Below are 15326 nucleotides of genomic sequence, written 5' to 3'. Positions count from 1 at the left end.
TGTTCAAGCAGAGATTTGGGTTTGGTTTTATTTACCTTGCACAAATTACTCAGTGCCCAGAGATTGTATGGGTGAGGAAGAAAATGCCACCACCTTGGACAGATTGTAGACACCCTGTAGATCTGTCATCAGTGTGAGTGAAAAATGGGATCAGTGAAATTGTTTGGGATAAACTGTGCTTTAAAACAGCAGTGCACTTAGGCCAAAAAGCTGTGAAAGTGTTGACTGGTTTTGATACAATCAGTTGTCAAGGCAGAGGTGGACGCACAGGCGCACCTCACAGGGCTCCCTGGAGGTGCCTCCCTTGGAAGGGATTATTCAGCCCTCAGTCACCACTCACACAGCAGCACACGAGGTGTGTGCTGGCAGCCAGCCTGAGTCCACCCTGCACCTTGCTGGTTGCCAGAAAACTAATGAGCGAATACTTCCGCTTTCAGGCTGTCCCCTCCCCTCTCCCTACACCTGCAGCTAGAACCAGCACTCTGCCTGGGACAACCTGGAACCTCCGTGGCAGCAGCTGGGCTGGGAGCGGGGGAAAGCTGACCCAAGGAAGAAAGACCAAGTGAGAGGATTGGAGCACAGCTGGGAGCCATCCTGCGTGTGGGGTAGGACGCTGGCACTGAGCAGCAGGTTTTCCCAAACAGCTGAGTCCTCAGCTCCTAGGGAAGATGAGCATTTCATCGGAGCACAAGCCCCTTGGGAAGCAGGTCACCGGCAGCCTGCATACGGTGAGTAAGGTATGTCCTCAAGGGCACAATTCCCTCATGCAGGATCAGAGCACCCCTGTTGGGCTACATTTGAGTGGGTTTTTTTCCCCCATATGCTAATCTGAAGACACCAGGCCTTGCCAAATAGATCCCTAAGAAGAAGATTCTAGTTAAAAAGCTATGTCTGTGTGCACCTGTTGTGTTACTGGAGGGCCAGGTCTCTCACAGGCATGCAAGATCTGACAACAGCAAATAACCAGAGTGGTTCTTCTCCTTTGGCAAGAAATGAGATTCAATTAATACAACATGTAATTGGTCAGTTCCCTAAATAAAAGCCTGTTGTAGGTTTTGGGGTTTTCAACAAGTCTTATGAGTGTCATGAGATGCCAAAGCTGCTCTGTGGTGTTGACATGCAGGATCATCAGGTGGGAGCAGTAGTTTTTCTACCTATAAGGAAGATTATTGGCAGTCTCAGACAAGCAGCATGTTACTAGGTGGGAATCAGTGATGAGATTATTTCTTTTTACTCTTCTCTGCTCTCAGTCTATTGCTAACCAGTTTGTCTTCTTGGTTAAAGCTGAACAATCCCTTCTCCAAACCTCTCTGTATTAAGAAAACCAACCTTCCTACGTTGCACTTTTCAGATGTAAGTTGCAAAATGCTTCCCTATGGAAGTAACTGTTTTACAGATTAGTAAACTGGAGCACAAATAGATGGAATAACTTTCCTGAGTGTCATCTTGCTGGCTAATTACAGAACTGGGAATCAGCTGGTGCCAGTACTTCCAGTCCACTGGGAACCACTTTGATGCCAGGCCAAAACCATTAATCAAGATGCAAGAACATGAAGTTGGCCTACTGTATAAAGGAATAATTGTTTTCTATTTGTATTAGTGACAAACAGCACGAAACATCTGACCTGCCATCTGAAAAAGGAGCAAAGGCTCAAAAGCCTGAGAGTCTCCTGTCAAATGGTCCCTGGTGGAGAGTGCTGTAGGTAGGTCTTGGACTAATAGCAAATCTCCTAGGGAGAAACTTGACTACAGAAACAGCTTTGGGCTGTGTTTTTCAGTAGGTGGAAATCACAAGATAGTCTCAGACAGAATAATACTTGTCTTCTTGACCCAAGTGTAAATGATTGCTCTTGAAATGAAACTGCCCACACTAGTGCAAAGCAATATTCCAGCAGGGTCTTTGACCTGAATCTCCTCTTGCTTCCCTGGCTTGCTTAGGGTGTGAGAAAATTTCTGCTAAATCTGATAGTTTGCTCCTGTTTAAAGGAAAAGTCTCCATTGCACCAGGCTGTCTGTTCCTAGTCCCATCCTTTTGTCAGTTCTGCGCTCGTTAAATCCTCTGTCAGCCAATCCAGCTCACTAAGATGAAAGAGAAGCAGAGCTGGCATGAGGTGAGCAAGACAGCACACAGAGAGGTACAAGGACAGAACAGGGAGAGGGCACAGGAGGCCCCCCTTCTCTTGGTGTGTGCTGTGAGATCAGCTCACGTCATCCCGTGGGTCTGTAGCCATGTGATCCAGCTAAGCACTTAAGTACACACTTCACCTGGGGCATGTGACCAGCAGCATTGAGGCAGTTCCTTTTGTGATCAGATCCAAGAAAGTGCAGGTGAACTGCTGAAAAATAGGGCTGTTTATTGACTGACGCCTTCCCAATGGCAGGTGTGGCCTGGCCTGGCTTGTGACTTGCATTACAGTAGTGCTGGCAGGAGGAAAAGAACTCACTCCTTTCTTTCTTTCTTTCTTTCTTTCTTTCTTTCTTTCTTTCTTTCTTTCTTTCTTTCTTTCTTTCTTTCTTTCTTTCTTTCTTTCTTTCTTTCTTTCTTTCTTTCTTTCTTTCTTTCTTTCTTTCTTTCTTTCTTTCTTTCTTTCTTTCTTTCTTTCTTTCTTTCTTTCTTTCTTTCTTTCTTTCTTTCTTTCTTTCTTTCTTTCTTTCTTTCTTTCTTTCTTTCTTTCTTTCTTTCTTTCTTTCTTTCTTTCTTTCTTTCTTTCTTTCTTTCTTTCTTTCTTTCTTTCTTTCTTTCTTTCTTTCTCTTTCTTTCTTTCTTTCTTTCTTTCTTTCTTTCTTTCTTTCTTTCTTTCTTTCTTTCTTTCTTTCTTTCTTTCTTCTCTTTCTCTCTTTCTCTCTTTCTCTCTTTCTCTCTTTCTCTCTTTCTCTCTTTCTCTCTTTCTCTCTCTCTCTCTCTCTCTTCTCTCTTTCCCTCTTTCTCTCTTTCTCTCTTTCTTTCTCTCTCTCTTTCTCTCTCTTTCTCTCTTTCTCTCTTTCTTTCCTTTTCTTATCATCTACTGAGTACTACATAAAATGACCAAGTGCAAAGGGAAGCTAGTAAAATTTTTCAGAACTGAACATACAAGAAGGTCAATTTAAAAAGTCCAGCTTTCCAGGCATTCAGGCCTCCTTCAATTCACACAATGGTGTTAATACAGAGGGTTAAAAAATGCAAACAAACACACAATCTTTACTTTTTTTCCATTTTAAGTCCATGTCAGTTGCATGAAATTTTTCCTTTCCTTCCTAACTAAAGCCATCATACATTTTTAGGTGCTTTGCTAAAGAGCTTCTGTCCTGCACCTCTGACCTGATGGATTTTTGTGTGTTACTTCAGTGTTTGCAGCTGAACCCCTAGATGAGTGGAAGCCAATTCCACCTATTTATAAAGTTTTAAAGGCTTTAGTTTCTCCTTTAAAGAGGAAAGAACAGTTCAGATTATAAAAATGAAATAGCACAGCTTTGGGCTCTATCTTTGTCCCTCTGCACATGGGGTGGGTGAGAGCTCATGTACTGCTCTTGCTGTAGGTGGCCCACAGGGACAATGTTTGTGAGCTGCTTAGGAGATCAGTGTTGGTCCTGTAGTCACTCCCAGCTTTCCTGGGCAGGGTACTTCTTTTCCCTCTTTCCCACCAGGAAAACGGCACTTTCCTACATCCCAAAGATGAGGTGAGGACTTAGTCATTTAGAAATGTCCAAGTCTTTGCTGCTCTGGAGGTGAGAGCTGTATAAGCATCCTGCATCTGCTTTTTCCAATAAATCAAGTGGAGGTTCCCATCTGATACCCACAAAATGGGAGCTCATATTGTTCTTCACACCATCATTCCATCTCCAGCTGTAGTAATTACATATCCTCTGAACAGAGAGAGACATAGTTCTCCCAGGATTTTAGAAGCTGTGGGAAACTTAGAGGAAAGAATTCAAACAATTATTATCTGTCTTTCTGTAACCATTGTTTATAGATATGATTCTCCAGAGTGTGCAATTCGTAGTTCACCAATAGTGTGAGAGAAGATTCCTAAAGGCCAATCAGGTTTTAGGTCCACCACTGTTTCTATCAGAACTGTAGATTTCTAAAAATAAAGTGTCTTCTCATGCCTTCTGATGATGGAGTCTCTGTATAGCCTTTGGCTGTTCCCAATACAATAATCTATCTTTTCCTTGACACTTCCATGTTGATGACCTCAGACTGATAATGCACATGGCTTTTTGTCACTATTTTTTTTTCAGTTGTCACCAATTGTGGAGTTAAATGTTGGTGGGGAGATGTACACGACAACACTGAGCACCTTGAAGAAACACCCTGGCTCCAAGCTGGCAGAGATGTTCACCGGCCAGCCCAAACTCAGGACTGACTCTGAAGGGAGGTTCTTCATTGACAGGCCAGGCACCTACTTCAAATACATCTTGGAGTACCTGCGCAGTAACCAAGTGCCCACCCAGTGCATCCAGGACGTCTACAAGGAGGCGTTGTTCTATGACATAGAGCCTTTGATCAAGCAGCTTGAGGACTCCCCGCAGATCTTTGGGGAGCTCGTGGCGAGGAGGCAGTTTCTGGCCCGCGTGCCCAACTACAGCGAGAACATCGAGCTGATGATCCACATCGCGAGGGCGGAAGCGGTTGCGTCCCGACAGTCCAGCGTCATCGTATGTGTGGTCAGAACCGAGGAGGACGCAGCCAGGTGTCAGGATGCCTTGAACAGTTTGGACATGGATAAAAAATCCGTGGTGAAGTTTGGCCCCTGGAAGGCTGTGCCCAGTATTTCGGATCTGCTGGACTGCATTCAAATGGACGTTGAAGCCAAAGGGTACAAAATATCCTTTCAGCCCCATGTTGCTGAAAAAGGTTTTCGCTTCAAGTCGCATGACTTCTTCTACAAGTTCTTGTTCACCTGGTGGTAGCAAAGTGCTACCATTGATAGGGAACATCAGAAAGCAATCACTGGAACAAATTAACCTGGACTGTGGAGAATAAAACACGAGCTATCGGAAGGATAGGAAGAAACACACAGGCCAACAAAAGGATCTCCTTTGTCTGTTTTCCATATCAAAGAACACTTAAGAGCCACTTTACTTGGGATTTAGGGGATAACTTTTTAGAGGTTTTAAAAGGCTCCAGAAAAAGGAGGAATTTCACTCTTCAGTGTTGCTTACTATTCATTCAGTTCAAAGAGATGGATCTGTGAATTGAGCCAACCTCACTCAACCCAAGGGAAATGAATAATCCCAAATATGTCTGGTGGACATGTAGAGTTGCTCTCTCACTGCAAATGGGAACAGGCTGCATATGTGGAAATCCTGACTGAAACAATGATATTACCACATACTCAAATTAAATTTGGTTTCTAAATGGGAAGGCAAAAGCTATTCTTCTCCCGCCTTTCTACACTAGAATCAGGGTTAAAAGGAAGGATTCAGTGTCCTGTGATCACTTCTTCTTTCTCCAGCAGACAGGCTACTCTCTAGTCAATGTATTTATTACCATTGTTTATTATTTGTTCTGAAGGAAAGACAGAGAACCTCAGCTACGGCCCCGGATAAACAAAAGGCAAAAATACCATCACTGATTTGAGGAGCTTATAATCTAAGGACACACACGCCTCTTTCAGACCACACAATCTTAATCTTTTTCTTGTGACACTCATTATTATGATGATGCTATTTCTAACTATATAAGCTCCTGGAAGAATTGGGAAAACCTGCCATGATTTGGTGGGAAGGAAGTGGTGCTGAAGCAACAGCCTGCAAATTCTCTTTTACCAAACACAAGTTACATTGTACAAGGCATTTTAAAAAAATCTTAGAATTTGAAAGTTTATTTTTATACTGGAAATGGCTTGGGTTTAATCACTCTGAGAATCATAATGACTGATTTGATAAAGACCATATTTCCTTCTTGGAGGATGGATTTCTTCCAGTCAAGGACAATAACCATAGAATCATAGAATGGTCCCTGGGATTTCAAATAAAGAAATTTTTAAATTTTTTTGAATTTTGCAGAAGTGCTTTATTTAGTGACATTTCCCCCTCAAGATCCCTGAATTCTAAAGACCTGAAGTTTTGTCTTTAGGATAACAGATTTGAGCCACTCCTAATTAAGCTGTGCTTCAGATGTGCTTATCCTAGCATGAACCTCCCCCCAGTGACAGCCGTGAGTCACTCCAGGCTGCAGGGTAGTTCTGCTCTAGGTGTGAAGGGACTCTGAGACCTCTCACATTCATAGCCTCGGTAAGAATGGACACAGTCAGTGTCTGAGAGGACAAAAAGGTTTCAGAAAGAGGCTCTTTTGATCCTAACCAATTGGTTGGTGGTGCTCAGCCTGGAAGAAGAGAGATTGAGGAGGCCTCCCTGTAGACAAAAGGCTGCTTTAAAGAGATCTGTTACACTTTGTCCATACTAAGGGTGGGGAAACTTGCTTAAGTCACAACACCAGAGATGAAAATTAGATATTAGGAGAAAAAAAAATCTCAGTATAGAATAGTTAAAGCCTCATACCAATCAATCTCTTAAGTCTATAGGACTGCTGCCATGAGAACCTTTAATTGGCACACACTAAAATTCTGTGTTCAGTTTGGGGCCCTTCACTCCAAGAAGGACATTGAGGCCCTGGAGTGTCCTGAAGAAGGGCAGTGGAGATGGGGAAACGTCTGGAGCACAGGTCTGATGAGGAGAGGCTGAGGGAGCTGGGGGTGTTCAGCCTGGAGAAAAGGAGGCTCAGGGGCGACCTTATCGCTCTCTACAACTCCTGAGAGGAGGGTGCAGCCAGGTGAGAGACAGATCAAGGAAAATGGCCTCAAGTTCTGCCAGGAATACCATCAGGAAAAGTTTATTCACTGAAAGGGTCATCAGATATTGGAACAGGCTGCCCAAGGAATTGGTCACCATCCCTGGAAGTGCTCAAAAAATGTGTGGATGTGGCACTCAGGGACAGAGTTTAGTGGTGGGCTTGGCAGTGCTGGATTAATGGCTGAACTTGATGATCTTAGACATTTTTTCTGACTTTAGTGATTCCACAGTTCTGCTGGAAAGAATTTTTCTAATTATTTTCAATTAATTGTTTTAATTAATCATAAGAAGTATATTATTTATTAGCATTGTATTGGTCCTAAGTCACTTTTAGCCAGCACGTAGAAAGTTTCCTTACACAAACTGTTATTGTTAGAGTTTGATTGGGAAAATCATTGAAACTTTAAGCTTTGCTAAACTAGCCCTGATATGCTTTGGTGAACAAAACCTGCGAGAGAGAGAGAGATGTATTTCTGAAAGTGGACACAAAAAATGCAGAATGTGTAGATTACAAGGGCATTTTGCAGAAACCAGAAGATAGCAGAGACTCCTCAGTATGTGCTGCAAAACTCCCTACCTGGGAGAGAGATAGCGAAAATACTGAGAAATGGGGACTGGTTAACATGAGAAGCAAGAATAAATAACCAGTAGAGGACAGAATACTAATTAATGAAGATAATTATGTCATTTAGAACCAATGAGCATTCATTTCTTTGTTTGCTAAAAAAAGTAGAAAAAGGTGGGAAAGTCAGCTTAAAATCGAATACTAGTGTTAGGAAAATTTATCTACAACAAACATCAGAGGTTTATGTCCAAAAAAGAGACAGAAGAGTTCTTTTACTTTATTTGAATAAAGGGAGAGGCCATGGGGCATACCCCTGGGATCTCTTAAATTTTTGGAGGACGAAGCCTCCTTTTTTTCCTAATTTCCTGGGCATTGGCTGAGGTACTTGAGAGGTACAGACTTCCCAATACACCTGATACCAAAGATTGCCCTCTAATGTATAACCCTCCCTTTTAATTCTTAATTCTTATAGAATTTAGGGTTTTTCTTCCCCATTGCTTCTTTCATCTTTCAGTGTCTTATTTCATTTATCAGCAAACCTAAAGATTATTTGTAAAAGCAAATATCTTTTCCCATTCATCAATCAGTGGAATCTTTCCCATTGTTCCTTTTATCTCCCAGTGCTAGTTTTATTTACCAGCAGACCCACAGCTTGATTGTAAAGACAAATCCGCTATTCCTCTCGCTAGTGAAACCTGGATGTACTTTGTGGGGAAAGAGCGTGGGACACCCACCCTGGGGCGGGGCGGGCGGGCCGAGTCGCGGCCGCCATGTTGGTCCCGCGTCCCCATGGCAACGGGAGGCCGCCGGACCATCGAGTGCGGCCTCCGGGCGGAAAGAGAGGCCGCGCCTGGGCCCCTCCCGCCACAGCTCTATGGTTCCACTTCCGGGTTGCGCGGCGGCGTCATGGCGGCGCACCTGAAGAAGCGGGTGTACGAGGAGTTCACCAAGGTGGTCCAGGTAACATGACCCCCCTGGGCCAGGATGGACGCTCCGAGCTCTGCCGTGTGGCGGGAGGTGCCGGCGGGTGAGGCGGAGCTGTGGGGAAAGCCGCCGGCCCAGCCCGGCGCCGAGCCTAGGAGTGCTCCCCGCTCGCCAGGCGTCGGGGCTGGGGCGGCCCCTGAGGGGTTGGGGAGGAGCGGGGCCGGTCGGCCCCGAGTTTAGGAAGGCTGGAGCTGCTGAAGGGGAGAGGTCTGAGGGAGGGTGTTCTCCTCAGGGTGAAGAGGGAGAGAGGTTGTGGAGTGTCCCTCACTAGAGATACTCAAGAAGCGTCCGGGCGCAGTCCTGTGCAGTGTGCTCTGGGATGACCCTGCTTGAGAGGGAGGTTGGACGAGGTGATCCCCTGTGATCCCTTCCAACCAGACCCGTTTTGTTGGTTCTTTGACCTGAGCAGGGCCGGCACTGCTGCGGGGAAGAGGAAGCATCCCCCAGCCAGCGACTGGGGAAGGAAGTACAGCGGCTGTCTGGGCTGCTCCAGGCCGGTGGGAGTGGGAGAAGCCGGTGTTTGCCCTGGATTCGTTGTTTGGTGTTGGAAGCAGCTGGATTTCACCCAGCCTAGGGTGGGGAGAGGCCGTGTTTTGCAGGGATGGGGACTACCTGGGCAGGACAGTAACAACCACAGTGGTCTGAGGGTGGGTGTCTCCCTGAGACAGATGAAGGAGGGGCTAGTGACCCCCCTGGGACATGAGAGCTTCCTTAGGCCTCCACATGTTCAGTCTGGGCAGGAGTGGGTCTGGATGCACTGTTTCTGAGCCTGTCCCTCTGCCCACAGCAGCAGCATGAGGACCTGTCCACCAAGAAGCTGCGGCTGACCAAGCCCAGCAAGTCAGCAGCGCTGCACGTGGACCTGTGCAAAGCCACCTCGCCTGCTGATGCCTTGCAGTACCTGCTCCAGTTTGCCAGGAAGCCCGTGGAAGTGGAGAGCGTGGAAGGGGTTGTCAGGATCCTGCTGGAGCATTATTACAAGGTGGGGAAGCTGGGAGCCAAACATGCTTGCTCCTTCTGCTCCTGTTTGCTTGGTGTGGGATGTTGAACAGGGGCTCACAGACTCCTCCTGTGTTGCTGACTCAGTCTGGGCTGAGAGTGAACAGCTGTAGCCCTTGACCCAAGTGATTTCTGATTGTGTTACTTGGTCCCTGTGCTGATAGTTTCAGCAGCCTGTGACAAGTTATCCCTGCTCATGGCCTGTGTGCAAGTTAACTTGGCAAGGGACAAAAGACCTGTCAAGTTTTCCAGGGAACCGGGATTTTGCAGCTGGGAACCCAGCTGTCTAGAGCTGTTTCAGCTTTATCTAACACTTTCCTGACTGATGTGTCCTTACCTTGTTCTTCATTTTCTCTAGCAGTGGAGAAACCTTTTAGCTATTGCTTATGTGGTGAAAACCAGCACTTTTAAAATCCCAGAATCATGGAGTGGTTTGGGTTGGAAGGGACATTAAAGATCATCCACTTCTGACCCCTCTGCTAGGGCAGGGACACCTTCTGTTAGACCAGGTTGTCCAAGGCTCCATCCAGCCTGGCCTTGAGCACTTCCAGGCATGAGGCAGCTTCCCTGGACAACCTTTGCTGGGCCAGTACCTCACTGCCCTCTCAGTAAAGAATTTCTGCTTAATATCTGCTTAAAGAATTTTCTGCTATGAAAAAAGCTGTCAGAGATCAGTCTCTTCTCCAATTAATAAGCAGTAGAACAAGGAAATGGCCTCAAGCTGCTCCAAGCAGGTTTAGATTGGATATTTGGAAAACTTTCCAAAAAGTTTTGAAAAGATTATCAAGCACTGGAACAGGCTGCCCAGGGCAGTGGTTGTGTCACCATCCCTGAAGGTATTTCAAAGATGGGTAGATGTGGCACTTGGGGACACAGTTTAGTGGTAGACTTGTTAGTGTTGGGTTAAGGGTTGGACTTGATGATCTTAGAGGTCTTTTCTAACATAAAGTATTCTCTGAGTCTATGAAATACAGAGTTCCTAGTCAAATAACACAGATTATTTGTGCTTGGAGTTTTTTTATAGCCTGTATTAGAAGAGAGACTCATGAACCTGCAGATGAGATCACACTGGCAAGAACACAGCCTGTTACAGAATCCAGCTTTTAAAAATACTGCTTTCAAAACTGCCATAGCTGACATTATTTTACTTACAGACAAAATTTTCAAAAGAACTTGTTTCTTAGTACTCCATAACACACTTTCCCTGATCATCCAGAAACCTGACCCTGAAAGCTGTAACTGCAGTGGAAGTTATGTGATGATTTATTTGTTTGAAGTGTCATTGTTTTGTTTAAGATGGTCCTGTAGCTTCCTGCTCCCACATGCCTATAGATTTTGGTAGGGCAGTCCCCATGTAGTCCTGATGACAGTGTCCATTGTTCAAACACATAACTTCAACCCTAAAATAAAAAACTCTTCTCAGTTCAGTTGAGAAAGGGACTGCTACCTTGGGTGTCACATTTGTCACTTGGAGGCTGTGTGTGGCACTGAAGTCTCCCTTAAACACTAGACAGATATAAATAACAGTTGTAACTGTAAAATTTCTTGTTGAAAGATGGGATATTTGTTACTGTAACTTTTCTGCAACTCTGTGTTCAGTGTTGCACAAATGCTTGGTAAGATCCATGTATGACATCCAGATGACTTTCTGCCTTTCTGCTCTGCATTGGATATCCTTGGCAATACAATGAAAGAGAGACCATCCAGTTATGACCAGAAGTCATGTGTGCATGAGTCTGTAGAAGCCTCAAAAGAAATCTTTAAAATGCATGAACTTTTGAAATTAATTTTACAGGAATATTAATTGATGAGACTTACTTATGTAATTATCACCTGTGACAGCATTTGCTGTTTCTTAAATGAGTAGATGTATGTAGGTAATGTATGCTGTTCTCCTTGTTTTTCTTTAACTTTGCTGTATTGGGTTTTTTTGGGGTGTTGTTTCCTTCCAGGAGAATGATGCCTCTGTAAGGCTGAAGATTGCATCCTTGCTGGGGTTGTTGTCAAAGACTGCAGGATTTTCCCCAGACTGCATTATGGATGATGCCATTAACACCCTTCAGAATGAGAGTAAGTCTCCTTTTTGATGTGGTGCTTGAGGTCTAGGTGGAATCATGCTGTCAAAGCATTTGGAACAGTGGCAAGGCCTTACATCTCAAGTGTATGATTGGGAATTGTTGCTTTGAGTATTTATTTTCTGGTTTTGTGAAGGATGACAGATAACACCATGTTCTGAGGAGGAGAAGAATGTTCCTCTGACCTGCCTGCTCTAAATCTTTGTTCTAAAGGAGTGCAAAATTTGCTTTTGCATCTCCATCTGAGAGCTGTTGCTTCTGAGGTTTTCTGTTCTACAGGACAGTTTTGCTTAAAACTATTTGCTTAAAATATGTTTGAAGAGGAGTTTATTTATATTATGCTGGAGGCCAGCTCATCAAGCTGTATCAAGAGGAGTGTAGCCAGCAGGTCAAGGGAGGAGGGTATTCTGCCCTTTTACTCAGCACTGGTTAGGCCACATCTGGAATACTTTATCCAGTTTTGGGCTCCCCAGTGCCAGATTAGTGCTGGTAAGGTTGGGTGAGTTCAGCAGAACCACTGAGGTGGTAGAGGACTGGAGTATGTGATGTACAAGGCATATCTGAGGGAGCTGGGCTAGTTCAGGCCTTGAAAGGCTTCAGGATGGCCTTCCAATGTGGATCACTCTGTGATCCTGGAGCTGGTAAGAGTTCAGCAAAGTAGTGCATAGCCTTTCACTCTTCTGTTTTGCAGAGTCTCACCAAGTCCTTGCTCAGCTGCTGGACACCCTGTTAGTGATTGGCACAAAACTCCCAGACAATCCATCTGTCAGGATGAGACTGGTAGAGGTAGCCTGCAAGGTAAGGAGGCCTCCCTGGGCCAGGAAACTTTTGTCACGGCCACAGAAAAAAAGAAAGGTAGTCAGTATTTAAATTATTTCTGTTTTTCTCAACAAACTGTTACAATACTAAGATTAATAACTGCTAGGAAACATAGCACGATGTTTCAAAGTTATGAATCCAGTTACATGTGCTCATCTCTTCTTCCACAGCATCTGACAGATTCTTCTCATGGTGTAAGGAATAAGTGTCTTCAACTAATTGGCTGTCTTGGCCCAGTGGAAAAAGGTGTTGCAAAAGAGGCTGAAAGCCAGGCGGCCAAAGATGTCCAGAAGATAATAGGAGATCATTTTAATGATCAGGACCCTCGAGTTAGGACTGCAGCTATAAAAGCCATGGTAAGTGTAGCTGGTACTGTGGAAGAAATGGTTTGGAGTCGTATCAGGGAGCTGAGAGAGGGCTGCAAACTAACACAGAAGTTTGTTTTAGAGATTATTTTAATTAACTTAGTAAAAGCCTGTTCAGTGTATCAGAATTACCTGAAAAAATAAGCTAGGTCTTGAAATATCAGAGTAACATGAGATCTTAAAGGACATTTGAGTGATTCATAACTTCTGTTTCAGGTATAGCTGAAGAAGCTTTTTCAACTTGTTCATTCTTTTGAGTGTGTGTAGGCTCTTTCTTTTAGAGACAAATTTATATCTTGATTTTGGTTACCAGAACTACAAGAAACCACTAGTGCTCCAAAATGCAGTAGGTATCTGTTTATGATAGGAAGCCTGTGTGAAAAGTCCAGAAAGAATTTAGTTTGTTTGTTTTAGAGCAAACATTTATGTATTGCCTCATGATTGCATTCATTAGCATTCTCTAATTGTTCATGAGATATACTATATACTGGGGTTTTTTTGTGTGGGGACCCTTCAGAAGCTTTTAGCTTTGAAGAAATGCAAGCAAAGACCATGCATTTCAAAATACTGCTTAATGTGAGTTGCCTGTGAGTGTATGGGGATACAGAAGTTTCTCTATTACTCCTAAAGTTTATAATAATGTTCCATCTACTGTGATGGTCAATGAGGATCTTTGAATTAATGTTATTAAACTCCAGAGAAAGAAGGAAGATGCATTTGAGGAGGTCAGATTGCACGTGAATCTCTCTGAAATCTCCCTCTCCTAGATGTTGTACTTACTCATCCTTCTAAAAAGAAACAATGTTGGACACCACTTTGCTGTCCCTGTGGTTCAGTACCAGAAGTATTGCCATGAGTTTTCATGCCATGTAAATGCTACTTTTGGATCCATGTTTCAGGAATGGTAAATAAAGTAATTATCTGTTGTAATTGTGAATGAATATGGCTACCACTAAAAAGTTATTTGAAGGTTGGGAGAATGAACAGGCAGTGTATTTGTATAAATTGTTTTTCCATAATCTAAGTATGAATGATTATGATGGTTAAAAATTATACTGAAGTCAAGAATATTATTTAAAATACTTACGGTCAAGGTAATGCAGTATTTTAATTATAGCAGCTCAAACAGAAAAACTGTGGTGAAAACTTAGTCTGTGTCCCTTAAACCTGTACTTACACTTTCTTACATTGTTTTGGTTTTTTTCCCTGTAGCTACAGCTTCATGAAAGAGGACTAAAGTTACAGCAAGCTATTTATAGTCAGGTAAAACCTTGTATTTGTTTTGTACTTGTCTGCACATCTTTCTCTTTGAGTTCTGTGGCAGTGTGTTTTGTGAGGAGGAGGGCACTGAGCAGAGGAGGAGTATTTTACACTTAGGTAGTAGATATTCCTTGTTGTTGTATAACAGTGGAAATAAAAGGTTATTTTGCATCCATTGTGCTTAAATGCACTAAAGCATGTGCTTTGTTGTATGTTGTTTGGGGAGGCGATCCTGGGCAGTGCAAGGCATGATGAAGTCATTCCTGTCATCTGGCAGTTATAGTCTGCAAGTCTTAAACCCTTGTTCACTGGAGAGTACCCATGAAGCTTGCCTTTGTTATATCAGTAAGGCTGTGCAGCTGCAGCCTGTATCAAGTCAGTTCTGTTGCAGACTCACATTTCATCCTTCCTGCATAGTACAGGCAATTCTGGAGTTTATAACATGTGCCTGGTTGACTTTATTAGGTCTAGTCTGCCTGATCAAACTTGGGAATACTAGAGAGTAGCAGGGAAGACGAGATTCATTTTGATTTTTAATGTGTCCTAACTGTGGTGAGGATGTTGCTGACATTGTGGGAAGGGGATGGCAGCTCAGGTGGAGATGTTTCAGGTATATTGGACTAGAATGTTCTTTCAGGCCTGCAAGCTGTTGGCAGATGATTACGAGCAAGTGCGCAGTGCTGCAGTTCAGCTGATTTGGGTCCTCAGTCAGCTTTACCCTGAAAGGTACGTCCTGCATGCACTGTCCTCAAAGTACTGGCCAAGTAACCACCTAATCCTGAGAGTTTTGTGCTGGTAGGTCTGAGGAGGAGCTGCTAGAAAACTGATGTGTACAAATGGCTGATGCCTGATGAGAACGCACTGATGCAGTGAATTTTGGTTCCTAGTATTTTGTTGAACATTGATAGGAAATCAGCATGATTGTTTGTTATTGATGCCATCCAGTATGAAATACAATTAAAAAACTGATTTCTCTATGTCAGCATCGTCCCGATTCCTTCTTCTAATGAAGAAATTCGCTTGGTCGATGATGCCTTTGGAAAAATTTGCCATATGGTTAGTGATGGTTCCTGGGTTGTAAGAGTACAAGCTGCAAAGTTATTGGTAAGTTGCATTATTTTCTTCTCTAGCAGTGAATAGTTTCTCTTAAGTTACTTGACTTTTCATATATATTTGAAAAAAAAAAAAAAGAATGGGAGTATGTTTAAAACCATATAGGTAAATTTCTCCCAAAATTCTGAGGTGAAATAAATGAGGGAGGTTGAGGAAACCCAACGGTTTTTCAGCTCAACTGTGCAGTGATTCTTCCCTTGAGAGTAGATGGTTGAACATTAAAGAAAAAAACCAAATCCTTGTCATAATTTCCTGCCCCTACTTCTCTACCACAGGACATGTGAACCAATGGAACTCAAGAAAAGCCACATTAACCTCAATGGGAAAATTAGATGTTCTGATTCTTAAGTTCACTTTTTTAGACTCTGACAT

General features: G+C 43.5%; 2 protein-coding genes across 2 annotated transcripts in view; both read left to right on the top strand.

The window, feature by feature from the left end:
- The first annotated feature begins 496 nt into the window (after positions 1 to 496).
- On the top strand, positions 497 to 5774 carry KCTD14 (potassium channel tetramerization domain containing 14). The gene is made up of 2 exons (XM_058800387.1): positions 497 to 737; positions 4219 to 5774. Exons 1-2 carry the CDS (start codon positions 669 to 671, stop codon positions 4888 to 4890), a joined length of 741 nt encoding a protein of 246 aa, XP_058656370.1. The 5' UTR covers positions 497 to 668; the 3' UTR covers positions 4891 to 5774.
- Positions 5775 to 8245: 2471 nt separating this feature from the next.
- Positions 8246 to 15326, top strand: part of INTS4 (integrator complex subunit 4) — a 31793-nt gene continuing 24712 nt past the window's right edge. Inside the window, exons 1-8 of the mRNA XM_058825344.1 lie at positions 8246 to 8299; positions 9111 to 9305; positions 11275 to 11392; positions 12089 to 12195; positions 12387 to 12572; positions 13794 to 13844; positions 14479 to 14567; positions 14825 to 14945. Coding sequence (XP_058681327.1) covers positions 8246 to 8299; positions 9111 to 9305; positions 11275 to 11392; positions 12089 to 12195; positions 12387 to 12572; positions 13794 to 13844; positions 14479 to 14567; positions 14825 to 14945 — 921 coding nt within the window. The remainder of the gene's footprint in view (positions 8300 to 9110; positions 9306 to 11274; positions 11393 to 12088; positions 12196 to 12386; positions 12573 to 13793; positions 13845 to 14478; positions 14568 to 14824; positions 14946 to 15326) is intronic.

This window comes from Ammospiza caudacuta, chromosome 2 (genome assembly GCF_027887145.1).
Source record: "Ammospiza caudacuta isolate bAmmCau1 chromosome 2, bAmmCau1.pri, whole genome shotgun sequence".
Lineage (NCBI taxonomy): Eukaryota > Metazoa > Chordata > Aves > Passeriformes > Passerellidae > Ammospiza > Ammospiza caudacuta.
Note: the sequence above shows the minus strand (reverse complement) of the source record. Positions and strands in the feature narration are given on the sequence as shown.

Excerpts from the sequence above, each read along its gene's own strand:
- KCTD14 (XM_058800387.1), top strand. The coding sequence starts at position 669 with ATGAGCATTTCATCGGAGCACAAGCCCCTTGGGAAGCAGGTCACCGGC. Across the intron at positions 738-4,218 it reads GCCTGCATACGGTGAGTAAG|TTGTCACCAATTGTGGAGTT; the intron begins GTATGTCCTCAA and ends TTTTTTTTTCAG.